The 14,046-nt window shown below is 33.9% G+C and overlaps 1 protein-coding gene across 4 annotated transcripts in view; it reads left to right on the forward strand.

The window, feature by feature from the left end:
- Nucleotides 1–12,796, forward strand: part of CPNE8 (copine 8) — a 261,517-nt gene extending 248,721 nt beyond the window's left edge. For all 4 annotated transcript variants that reach the window (XM_002752370.6, XM_054238177.2, XM_035255835.3 and 1 more), the window contains 2 exons: nucleotides 3,027–3,100; nucleotides 11,091–12,796. In XM_002752370.6, the coding sequence (XP_002752416.1) occupies nucleotides 3,027–3,100; nucleotides 11,091–11,279 (263 nt within the window). In that variant the 3' untranslated portion in view covers nucleotides 11,280–12,796. The remainder of the gene's footprint in view (nucleotides 1–3,026; nucleotides 3,101–11,090) is intronic.
- Nucleotides 12,797–14,046: the final 1,250 nt, after the last annotated feature.

Raw genomic sequence — 14,046 nt, forward strand, 5'->3', positions numbered from 1 at the left:
ATGCCAGAGAGAAATTACACTCATTCTCAGGATAATGCTCTACCAAATGGGAGTGATTCAAGCTCAGTTATTTCTTCTAATCTTAGTAACCCTATAAATTGTTCCTCTTTTCATGCAGAAAGGTGAATGAGATTGTAGATAAAAAGGGATGTTGCCTTCCCAGAAATTAGAGTGAAATTTTCTTCTGGAAATGTAGGAACAGGATATTAGACTCCTATAACACCCAGTTTCTTTTTTCACCATGATGGAAATTTTAATGACATAGAAAAACTTCCAGGTCCAGTACTAGAAAAGTAGATTATTCTGCCTGGGGACAATAGATGCTTCTCCAAAGTAGTTTTCTTTTTTTCCTTTCAAAACACATCCCTTCATGGCTAAAAAGAAAAGGAGAGAATACCCATGTTTAATAGAGAGAAATCTCTGACTAGACAAATTGCTGCTCTCCTATCAGAGGAGCCTTTCATGGCCCTTCCAAATCTACTCTAGAGTAAGTGTATGTATCACATATATAAACTGACTGACCAAAATCCAACTTGCAAATTGTATTAGTCCATTTTCAACTGCTATAAATACCTGAGACTGGGTGATTTATAAAGGAAAGATGTTTAATTGACTCAGTTCTGTGTGACTAGGGAGGCATCAGAAAGCTTACAATCATGGTGAAAGGGGAAACAGACATCTTACATGGTGGCAGGAGTGAGAGAAAGAGCATGTGAGAGGGAAGGAAAGACTGCCATTTATAAAACCATAAGAACTTGTGAGAATTCATTCACTGACACAAGAACAGCATGGGGGAACAACCCCTATAATCCATTCACTTCCTTCCCTCAACATGTGGTGCTTACTGGTCCCTCCCTCAACCCACGGGAATCACAATTTGAGATGAGATTTGGGTGGGGACACAGAGCCAAACCATATCACAGATTTCTTGAGCTAACCACATAAATCCAACATCTGCACATTTTTTAACCTGAAAGACATTGTTTCCATGGGCAAGAAATACAATATTTTGCCATCTGTCCCTTGAAGGTAGAGCAAATAAGAATAAAATACTGAGTATTTAAATTTAACTCTGTATTTTAAGACCATTTAAAAACTACATAATTTTCCTCATTGGTGCATATTTACATCCCAAAGTAAATTACTGAGAATATTTGAACATAATGAGTACAAAAATACTAATGACTTTTTTGTCCACTCCTAAAAAAGAACCCTTATTACGAAGAAAGATTTCTCAAGTCAAGATTTCTTTATACTTAAAAGGCAATCAAAAAGTCAAATTAAAGCAGGATCTCACTATTTGGTTTTATCTGAGTTAGACAAAGGGGATAAATGAAGGGTTTCTAACTTCATTGTGCCTTCTGTGGCTAGAAAGAAATGCAGATCTGTCTCTCATACACCTTTACAGGAAGAGGTAAGAGTTCATAATCTCCACATGCCTGAGGACCAGATGGTCTACAAATCTGGAGTAGACCTGACCCATCCACCACTTACACATCATCTCTCTTCTTGCTCTCAAAAGCATAGCCTCTATTTCTTGCTGTTTACACGGTGTTCTAAACCAAAGGACATGCCGAAAAGTGGGAGATATTTATAGGACCTCATGCTAATACAGTATTGCCTGAATGGCTGTCCTTTTCTTCATTAACAGGAACGAAGCACTCACAAAAACCAATGGGGGTTGTAGAGAATTGTGGAACGTGAGATCTAGATTATCATCTAATCCTTGTTTCCCATTTTAGCACAAGTATAGGGTAATTGTTATAAGTTATTAACATATTAGAGAATAATGGAGAGGTGTCTGTGACCACTGGATATTATCATTGGTGTATATTTATGTCCCAAAGTAATGTGAAAAATGTAAAGGCAAATTTACATTTAAAAGGAATTACTAAAAATATTGTAAGTAATGAATTATGTTTACACCTCCCAGAAGTGGGAGAGATTAAAAAATAGCTTTTGTGTTGAGATAATTATCTTATTAGTAATATACCTATTTTACATAAGTATATAGATTATACATCTTGGCAAATTATTGAAGAGTAGCTCTCTGTTAATTATGAATACTAGCAGTATTTCAGGGCAAGCATTGACTTATGAACATGTGTGAGAAGGTAAAATTGAACACAATGTTTTTAGCCCAAATACATTAAGCACTGAAGAGAAGCATAAAGAAGAGAGGATTGTATGCTGACTGAGCTGTATTGAGGCTGAGGACAGAGGTGATGAGGCCATAATTATTATTGTTAAGTGGCTCTCTGGAGTCTGGTGAATGTCAAGTGTATACAAAATAAATTATCAGTAATAGAATTATACTTTAAGCACAAATTAGTATTCCTCATGTAATTAATTATTTAGAGAATTCTCACTAAAAACTTAATAACCTATAGGAAAGTTCTTAATTACAGCATGTCATTACTGTATCACTAGCTGCCCTGTTATATCGCAGCATTTCCAAATGTCAGCTGATCTAGAAAATGTTGAAATTATTTCTTAATTAACAAAACGATTATCCTTCAGAAAAAGCATACTTTATCCAATGCATGTAAGAGCAGAGAAACAAAATTGGGCAGTCTGTGTGTGCGCACACAGCTTTGTGATAGTTTCAATGAAAATAAAATTGAACATGTAATTGAAAATTCTATGATTATTAAGGCCAAGTTTCTTAAACTAGAAAAGTTAAAATTTGAGCAAGGGATGTTAATCCATCAATCAGTCATGTAAGCATATACCCAGAAGTTTAGAACTGGTAGGATGCAGAGAGAGACCCAGAGACAGTTTCACAATGACTGGCTCTGCTCACCTTTCAAAGGGTCACACAAGATCTTGGCTCACTTTCTTTATCTGTAAAATACACCTAGTCAAGTTTTGTGTGAGAAATGAATGTAGAGATGAAGGGATCAACATGCTTTCTGTCTTTTCATAGGATGTTTTGCTACCTCATAGATATTGATTTCCTTATTGTCCACATTGTTTCAGTATTTGGCTAAAATGTACTGAATAAATGATTATATTTTCTCTTCCAGCAATGGTTGAATTGGATGGAGATGATGTAAGAGTCTCCTCTAGAGGAAAATATGCTGAAAGAGACATTGTTCAGGTAAGAAATTAAACCTTTTCCTACTTTACTATTGCTAGAAAATATCATTGGGAACTTTAACAAAATTAGAAGGTAGAAATATAACAGACTTTTAAATGAAGCTTATCTATTTTTTTGTCTCATCAAAAACTAAATCCATTTTAATCTGATAGATATTCAGTGTAAATAAGTTTAGTAAAAATGTACCAAAAACTTTGTATGTATTTTCATACTTTCCTCATAGATTATGGTTAGAAAAAATAGGGAAATAGATTCTAAAATATGTCATACATAAAAAACTATATCTACATATAGAAAATGCTACAATTAAGAAAAATACTTAACTACAGCCTATTATTTTGGGAGTGAATGTAAAGAATCCATAATTAAATGTAGTTAACATTTATAATTGAAAGCAAACTATTAATGAACTAAATAGTTGCATAGGATTTCCAGATTTTTTAGGATGTCAGAATGGAAAAAAAGCTATGAAGTGTATCTTTTTGGATCAGAAAAGGAAGAAGGTCTCAGTACCATTTAAGCACATTTTATCAAAATTTTAAGAGAGCAAACAATGAACTTTAATATAATTTCCTAAATATTAACATATATTCACCCATAATACAGTCGTTAAGAGAAAATAATTTGGGATTGTAAGAATTAAAGAAAGGAAAGAAACACCAAGGGTGACTCCACAGTCAACAGGCTTATTTCAAACCTGGGAGGGACTTTTGGCTGAGTTAGGTCAGAAACCACACTCACTTACAGACTAACAGTTTTTAAGGACTCAGGGTGGGAGAATTTATTAGAGGCTTGGACTACTTCTGTGTCTCTTGGTTGTGTTTGTCTGGGAGGTGGAGGGAGAGTTGTGTGTCTGTTTCCATACATCTTTCTGCAGGTGTACCTCCCATATCTGCTTTTAGCTTCCTTACTGCACCTTAAGGAAAAAGAATGTGCTTCTTAAGGCCCACTGTTTTTCTGGGGTCCATTGTATAAGAGTTAAGTTTGGCAGTTACCCAAGAGATTTTCTCCCTATGTGCCTGAAATGTCTTATCTGTGTTTAACTCTCTGCTCTTTCTTTCTGCTTGTAGTTAGAAGAGAAGTAATTTCCTTAAAATGCATGAGGCTAGAAAGGGAGCTGGAACTTAGAGTGGCAGCATTTGTCTGAGATGACAGTGCTCCTGCTCTCTCAGGGATTATACAGAATTTGGTTCTAATTCTGACTTTTCCACTATGATAGTTTATAAGCTTTCTAGATTTCAGTGTTTTGGGGAATAAATAGAACTCTGAAGATTAAGTGAGATAATACATATAAAATACATTCCTGAAATAGAACTTTTAGAGAAAATAACCACAAAAAAATACTTGAAATAAATTAAGGAAGTAATAATATAATCCATTAGGTGTGATAATATAAAGAGTAATTTGATAAAGATCAAAAATATTATTCATTAGTCAGCAAAATTAACTTTTAAAAACTTTTATAAGTTTTTTTTAAAAAGATAATTGACTATGAAGTAAGCTTTTTAACCTACAGTACTTGATACAGTAAAAATTACACTCACATAAATGATTAGGTTAAGAACAGCTGAGAAAAAGAACCTGGTGATATGGTCATTTGTTTAAGAAGCTCATTATGTGTTTTTTTTTTTTCATAATTAGACACGTGATTATTCACCTTAACCTCATCAGTATAATTATAGATCTAAGTAATTACACTTTATTTAAAAGCTCTCCATAATATCTGTTCACAGTTTCAAAAAAATCAAATTATTCCATGGAAGTATGAATTTGAAGTCTTTAGAATGTGTTATGTTGCTGTTTTAATGCATTTTTACCAGGTTAGCAGAGGCAACCTCACATCTCATAGTTCCATTTAAATGATGTGTAAGAGAAGCTTGGTATTAATTTCTTCATTAGGAAGTAGCTAAGATTGCTCACATCATTAAGGTTTCCTTTAAGAAAACCAATAGATTATGTTAGTGACAACCTATATGCATTCATAAAATAAAAATTATCTTTGATCACAAAACTAAGCACTCAACAGATGATACACTACATTGAACAGAGTATTGAGATAGGACCTGAATGATCTATGAAACTATAATTTTGTCACTCTCATCCATCTTTAACAAGTAAAAAAATTTGTCTTTGTTTCATTATCTGTAGACTCTAAATTCTTTCATCTTTGCTCCTCCCATGATGTGAGTCTCAGATGAAGTCACAGATATTAAGTACTTTGTTACTTATCAATAACATAGCTATATTAGTATAATTACACAGTTTTTGTTTTGAAAGTCACAATCCTTGAGAGCAGTCTATCACCATGAAGTAACGCTGGGATCCCAAAGATTTTGAACACGCCTGGTGCTACAGGTGAACACTCAAGGGATTCTGCCACATAAAGCCCAACTGAGGAGTAGTGAGGTCTTAACATTTACTGAACAAGAAATTTAAATGTCCCTAGGAAGTTAGCAGCACCCTGAATGACAGTGACATTTTCACTTTCATTCCTACATTGAGTTAGAAATTTGATATACTTTTTTCTAATTTCATAGAGAAGTTTCTAAATGGTGGTTAGTCCTTTACATATCACATTGATCATTTACATTGCGTAAGGTGAGAACCTTGAATAAGGCTAAACATTCCACCATCAGAGTTTTCCAGATTCTACCAGTCACTAAAAAGTTTTTAAAGGAGCAAAACATTGTTGAATATTTAGAATAGTAGGGTTGCAAGTATACCTGCAGGATAGTATTTTCAATCTTCCCATGGTCAGAAAACAACTGTAAACCAATTGTCCAAATAGGGTCTATTTTAGGCTCTCTCACCTTGTCTCTGCTTTCCATTTCCCACTATTTGAAGCAAATCCAGTTTACACAAACAACACAGTTGAAATTCCAGATTTCTCAAATGGACAAACAAAACTGTAAGGTTGCAAATAATAGTAGGTAGCTGAGGTTCAGCAGAAAGTTAGGGGTAGTAGATGGGGTTTTATTATTAAATGCATTTTCATATAATGATATTTAATTCTTTAGTGTTTCATGCGCTAGGCAGGCTAAGAGCTATAGCACTATATCACTCAGTCCTTAATTCATGTAACAGTTACTTCGATTACTGCATTTTATAAAAAAGGAAATGAATCTAGCTCAATACCTCTTGTCCAGTCACACAGCTAATGAGAAGTGGACTAGGATTTAATCCTAAAATGTCAGATTCTAAAATTCTTAACATGTATTCAGTGTAATTTTGATTCTAATACCTAAACATGACATTTAAGATTCTCCATGACCTGACTCCAGCCTCTACTTTAGCTAAGTACAGACAGAAGCAGACAAACACACTGTACTTTATCTTAACAAATTAACTTCCCATCACATGTCTCCATGGTTCTTGCTTTGATTTTCACTTGTCATTTTACCTGGAATACTCTTCCTCCTCATCTGTGCTGATTGAAATCTTGTACTTTGCAATTTCTCAATATCTAGCCTGTCACAAAATCCTCTCCAAAGACCTCACTGGCCACATCTGGATGAATTTTCACTTTGTTCCCATACTATTTCCTATCTTCCTAAAAATACTGGTCATTGTCTTATAATTATTTACAGATAAGGAAATTGATGTCTCATATCAAAATTAAATAACTTTTGGAAAGTTATTTAGGTCGTAAGTTGGTAGATCTAGATTTCCAATAGTGTTCTGGTTCCAAAACCAGTGTTATTCCTATAACACACTGTCCTAAAAAATGAAATTTTAATGAAAATGATTAAGATCTATTATACTCTTTATATTACTGAAGTGGCTAATGCGTTCAAGTCATATCCATTTGAGTTCAAATAGTTTAACATACTCAGAGCTGATCCTGGATATGTTAAACTTTCTAAGTTTCAGTTTCCTCTTATGTAAACTCAAAGTATATAAGATACTTGTGAATATTAAATGACATATTGTGCTAAATCTCCTATCAGAAGATGCCCCAACTACTAATTGCTCAATAAATGCATTTTTATCAGTACGGTATGTTGGCACAGTCCAGTGGGAAGAAAGTTTTGTCATTATTTCATAGATGTGCCCTAACATATGACAAGTTAGTTAAGTTTTATATGTGATTAAGTCTCATTGCTTCAGCATTTAATTCCAGATCACTATAGTATAAATAGTAAGCAGGATGAGTTCCTATGGTTGTTACTCTAAACGTAAGTGACTTATTTTCTTAAGTCAGTATACATAAAGACTTTCTATTTGTTTGTTTATGCTATGGATTGGCCATTGTGTATAATGCAGTGCCATTCCACCTGGCTGCATGTAGCTTCTGGCCAGCCAATCATTTCCTTAAAAATTATATTTAAATCATATTTTCCATTAAAAGGAGAATAATAACCTTGAGGGCTTAGACTTGAAAATCACTAATGGAGCTCTGCACAGTAGGAACAATCAAGCAAAATTGAGCAGAGCAACAACTAAAAGCCCATTTGCCCAAAGTAATTCAAATTTGTTTTTACAAATAGGCAAAGCAAGCAGTTAGAGCAGCCCTGTGGAACATTTTCCTTATACTGGGTGGATGCTGAAAAAAAGATGTAGAGTTAACAAGTATACCATATTTCCTATAGAACGAAATGCATTTATTGGTATTTATATGAATGTGAAAAATTAGTGCAAAGTAAAAATTGATTTATTCTTCTAAACTAAGCATTATTAACCATTATAAGGCTCCAAGTTACCTTATGGCCAGCATACATTCACCAGTGTGTGGGAATTATTTTGTACAAGAGGTTCCCAGCTACAGGAATCAGAAATGAAGGACTAATTAATAAACAGCATGGCCTAAGAAGTTGAGTGGAAAACTGTAAAGATAAAAGGATATGCACAGTCTTCCAAGAAAGAGGGCATTTTTTTGTCATGAAAATTTTAAGATTTGAAATAAATAAGGAAATGAAGTCACTTGTCTTTTTCTTAAAGTACCTTGTGACATGACTGAAGAAGTAAATGTTCCCTTGGAAAGGTTTAGTTTAGGCTAGTGACTTTTATTTTCCTACTCCAGATATAAGTGTGGGATGATGCTTATATCTGGATGAAAGTATCCAGATACGTATATCCAGGATACTCCGTTATTAACAGTGACTTCCTATGACGGTGGCTCTCAACCTGTGGGCAGTGCCCCCTAATGTCCAAATGGAATATCAGACTCTGTTCACCTAACAAACCTAAGCTAAATGTGATATATACTCCCATCCTAGGTTGAAATTGAGGATTTATAAACATGTTTAAAATATGAGTATAACTGTGTGTATTGTAAGAACAGTGATAATTATGAGCCTTAGCTTTGATCTTCCTGAGTGTCATAAAATTCTTAAAAGTGAAATTCAACTTACCTCAATTAAAAAAAAAATCAGCATATCTTGTAGGACTTGCTGGAAAGGTGAAACAACACGTGTTTTAAAATAACAAAACTCCAGGAATTCATGTTTTAGATTAACTGATACTGTATTCAAATTTGAAAGATAAAATTGATAATAATCTTCCTTATATTTAAATGTTTGATATGAATATAAATTGAAAACTACTAACAAAATAGTTTTATATTGACTATACGTGTAAATTAATGCATAGAAATATTAATGATGACTATGATGGCTTTAATATATAATACATATTACAAATGGAACTGTTTAAGCACTTTATGTTTTAACTTATTCAATACAAAAGCAATGAAATAGGTACAATTAGCCTTATTTTTATTATTGACATACATATTTATAGGGTACAGTGTGATATTTCATTACATGTATAATTATCAAATCAGGGAAAGCATACCCATATCTCAGACATTTTATTATTTTGAGACAGAGTCTCACTCTCACCAGGCTGGAGTGCAGTGGTACGATCTTGGCTTACTGCAATCTCCCTCTCCCCAGTTCAAGTTATTCTCCTGTCTCAACCTCCTGAGTAACTACAGGCACATGCCACCATGCCCAGCTAATTGTATTTTTAGTAGGGACGGGGTTTCACCATGTTGGCCAGGATGGTCTTGATCTCTTGACCTCATGATCTGCCCGACTTGGCCTCCCAGAGCACTGGAATTACAGGCAGGAGCCAGCATGCCCAGCCTACATTTATTTTTTTTGCTGGGGACATTCAAAATTCTGTCTTCTAACTATTCAAAAAGATGCAATAAATTATCATTAACTATGGTAACCCTACAGTGCTAGAGAACAATAGAATGTATTTCTATCTAGCTATAATTTTGTATCTATTAACTAAAGTCTCCTTACCCCTCGTTCCCCACCTATCCTTCCCAGCCTATGGTAACCACTGTTCTACTCCCTATTTTTATAAGATCAGTATTTTAAGCTTGCACATATGAGTGAGAACACGTGGTATTCATCATTCTGTGCCTGACTAGAGGAGAAGCTTCAAACAGATTCAAAAACTAGCAGAAGACAAGAAATAACTAAGATCAGAGTAGAACTGAAGGAGACAGACACAGAAAAACCCTTCAAAAAAATCAGTGAATCCAGGCAGTGGTATGTCACCTTTTAAATACCTATTTATAAAAACTGCTCTGAGTTTTCCTCCTGGAAACAGGGTAAAGACAAATAAGGGGTGGCCGCAGTGGCTCATGCCAGTTGTCCTGGTGCTTGAGGAGGCAAAGCTGTGCATTTGAGGCCAGCCAACCTGGGCAACATAAGAACCTCTCATTCATTTAAAAAAAAAAAGACAAATAAGGTAAAATTTTAGTCATATACATATGCTTTCTTGTAGTGCGTCTTATTTTTAAAAGAAAGGAATGATCTTCTTCTCTCCCTTTAAAAGACTACATTTACTGCATAAAAGACATTTTGATTTCTTAAAAATGTTTTTAGTTTACCTGGAGCAACTTGACCATTTTAAATGCTGTCTTCTAATAATAATTATTTTCCAAAGGCACATATTGAATAACTTTAAACAAAAAAACTTATTATTCAACATATTAAAATATCTTCACTATGCCTTTTCTCTGAAGACTTAACATTACAGTGCTTTTAACTTTTAAATTATCACAACATTAACAGTTCCAATCACTTCAGAGTTACTTCAAGCATCATTATGTCCCTAAGAGAAAATTGAACTAATGCCCTCAAACAGCACAGCGTTTATTAACTTAAATAACCATTATAAATGAGAATGGAATTAGGCAATCTATTACAGGAACATTTGGTGTTGAGCTGATAAGGGCTCTCACATAATTACACATATAAAGATAGAGTAATCATTTTTATTAAAGGTGGTGCAAAAGTAATTGCGGTTTTTGCCACTGCAAAACTGCAATTAGTTTTTGCACCAACATAATTCACTAGGAAATATACCCAAATTTTATGCCAAGGTCTTTTTTTCTGTCTTCCCAAATTATATTTAAAAATCAACATCTGATACAAAACTCAATGTATGGAATATTTCAGTTTCCTATTAATATCAGCAGTATGAATTCTATATTCATAGACCATGTGATTTTTGTCGTAGCGATAATTAAAATGCTTAATGTACTTAGGACTCCTTAATAATGTACACTATTATTTTTCACCCTAAATTGGGTAATACTTGTTTCTTAATCAGAATTAGGTAGTATTTTTTTTTATCAGAACCTGAAGTAGGCTTATATTAACTCCATTTGACAGGAACCCAAGCCCCAAAGAGGTTAAATGCTCCATCCTGTTGGGAGTCAGGCTAGGTATAGAACCCAAAACTGCAGAAGACATTTGGCAACATAATGAGCCTGTTAGGATTCAGTGGCATGAGTTCTCGGGGGAGAAACAGGAAACAATTGCATTCCTTTTGAGATAAAGTATATATAAGTTTAGCCACTTATAGCTATTTGTAGTATATTGAATATTTTTTAAAATGTATAATATTCATCTCCCTATTATTCTCAGATTCCCTTATTTTCCTGTGACCAAATGTGTATGTGTGCTGATTTTTCTGTTTATTACACAGCCTCTAAAGTCTGTGAAGTAACTTGTCATCTCTGTTTTAGTTTGTGCCATTCAGGGATTATATTGACAGAAGCGGAAACCATATATTGAGCATGGCTAGATTGGCTAAAGATGTCCTAGCTGAGATCCCTGAGCAGTTTCTCTCCTATATGAGAGCCCGAGGAATCAAGCCATCACCTGCGCCTCCCCCATACACCCCACCTACACATGTGTTACAGACTCAAATATGACTGCACTCTCAAATGCTAATGTCAACTACACATCAGTTAGAACTGCTGAGTTAATGCTTTGTGCCTGGTGCTCTGTAATGAACCAGGCAATGGGATACTTTTCTCAGTTTGGTTTCAGCAGTACTGGTTAATGTGCTTTCTTGGATCCAAAATTAATTCTCTTCCTAAACCAAAACTGTAAATATGGTTGTTGCATGAGCAACAGAAAAATTGTTTAAATGCTTGAAGCAGAGTATGGATGTCTTATCTAATTTTTTTTTTTTTGGACAGACACAGCTAATTTCCAATGCACTGTTGGGAAAAAGCACAAACTATGTTTTTAACTCAAATATTGTCTTTGACTGCTACATGTATAGGGAAGCAGTCTCTGTATCAATGTTTACATGTTACTACTTTTTACATTTCAATACTTTTATAACTGTTCTTAAGAATAAAAGTTTTGAATACTGAATCCTTTGTCTTCTAAATTGCAATAGCTATAATCACAAGAGCAATATCTCTTTGAATGACTGTCTGGACAAACACAGTTGCAAATAAGGGAAGGGAAAAATGCTTTTATATTTCTCAGTAACTGGATTGTCTTAAGAAGCCACATCTGCTTAATAATCAGTTTCTCAGCAATGTTTGCTGAGTTTGGGGAGTTTAAGCCTGGCAGATGTGTCTCCTGGTTGGACATGCATTTTTCATGGAGTTTGGTTTCTAAATTTAGACTGCAGCTGGTTTGTGTTTTATAACACTAAGGAGAAATTACAAAAAGTCAAACATTGTGATCTATAAATGCACAGAAAATACTTTGTAAAAAGTAGCATCCTTAGATAATAATGCGATTTAGAAAGACTGAAACCAAGAATATTTAACTGTGAACCATGTCACAGATGTTTTAAACTTTTTATTCCATTATACCTTGTCTAGATATTTTAATTCAAAGGGATACTGGCTCTCTTGATTGGGATTTCTGGTTATCACCATTCCACGTTGCCACGCAGGGTGCACAGGCTGGAAGTCTTTTGAGAAATTACCAGTTAAATAAATATATACAACTGTGTGACTTAGTGCACAACACATTTGTGAAATAAACTACTGCTATATACTGACCTGCCTGTCCACAGTTAATTGTAAAGAGTTTTTGCATGTACAGTTTTTATAAGAATTACAGTTTTGTGAAGTTGTGTCTAAAAGCATTTCTTTAGAACAAATGGCCTTAAATTCTCACAGAATTCCTGGAAATGATTGTGAATTGCCTTCAAATAATAGAAAAGTGTATTTATTTATGTGTGTGTATGTATGTAACTGCTTTATATTTTTTCCTTACCTATATATCCTATTTAATACTTGGTTATTTCTACTGTACATTGTTTTCTTTGTCCCAAGTTGACCTAGAATGACTTTTATAAGCATGAAACTATTTTACTGGAAAGAACAATATGTACATCCATGTATCTAACAGTATCAATGTTACATAACTATGTAATACTCAATTGTCCATTTTTAATTATGTATTAAAATCTTTAAATCATGACTGTTTGCTTTGTACATTTTATGTATGAATTACAATGGAGTTTGATGGTTTCCTTTACTGATCTTAAATATTTATGCCAGTACAGTGTATTAACCTACAGATTTTAAAATTTACCTCTATTGATCAACCCAAAAACACAAAAATAAATAAGTTCAATATTCTTTTCTTGTCAAACATCAGTTATGTTTTTGACAAACATCAGTTATGTTTTCGAACTGTCCAGAGTAAACAAAAGTTGTACAATTGCTTGTATAAATAATAGTTTTCTCAAACATTTACTCCTGGGAGTAAATGCCCAGGAATGAAACAATTTCTCTTTACAAATATTATCATTTATGTGGCAGAGAATGATAATCAGAAACTTACATAATTATACATGTAAGATTAGAAAATACTTAAATCTTTTGTGTTCATTACAAAAATGTAGACACCAAAATTGGGGGGATTAAGTGGTTTATTCAAGACCATATAACTAGAGAGGAGCTCATTAATGGAAATGTTTGTTATAACCACTTACATTTTGTTAGATGCTATGCAATAAAAAATTCCACAGACATGCTCCATAAAGGCAAACACATGCTAATAGTTATACAAACAAACTGGATATCAGGGATATTCACATTTAAGGTTATGAACAATGAGAAAGGTGTGTACTGAGAAGGGGTGATAGACTCAAATCATTAAACCTGCTGCAAAAGTCAGTCTTCAAGTGGTGCCCTCAGGAACCCCAATGATTTTAGACACTATCCTATCTTTCTAATCCCATTTCTTCCCTCTCTAATGAAAGCCTTGAATTATCATTTGAATTCCAGAATGAACTCCTGGTGTTATTTTCAGTACCTCCATCATCTGGTTTTGCTCGGTTACATAATACCCATTCCCATTGCTTCTCAAATGAATATTAAAACTAACCAGGCCTACCTCATTTCTTTTCCACAATCACTTTGAGTTTATCTGGAGTCTGTCTACAGTGTTCATACTTCATTCTTTCATTAGACCCTTTCCTCTGGTCTTCACCTGAAAATATCCTTTGCCCTTTCCAACTCAAGCCCCAACTCCTCTGAACCTTGTTCTTCAAAACTTCAGTGCTAACAGTAATCAGTACCTTCTATGAGCTCATATTTGTACTGCATTTTAGCATATTAATTGCCTCACATTACTTCTAAACTATTTTACTTTATCTGGAGTATCTTGTCTCTCCATCCTTATAGAATAGTATTTAATGGCCCCTGGATATAGGTACATTTT

The sequence above is a fragment of the Callithrix jacchus genome, chromosome 9, assembly GCF_049354715.1.
Source record: "Callithrix jacchus isolate 240 chromosome 9, calJac240_pri, whole genome shotgun sequence".
NCBI classification, from domain to species: domain Eukaryota; kingdom Metazoa; phylum Chordata; class Mammalia; order Primates; family Cebidae; genus Callithrix; species Callithrix jacchus.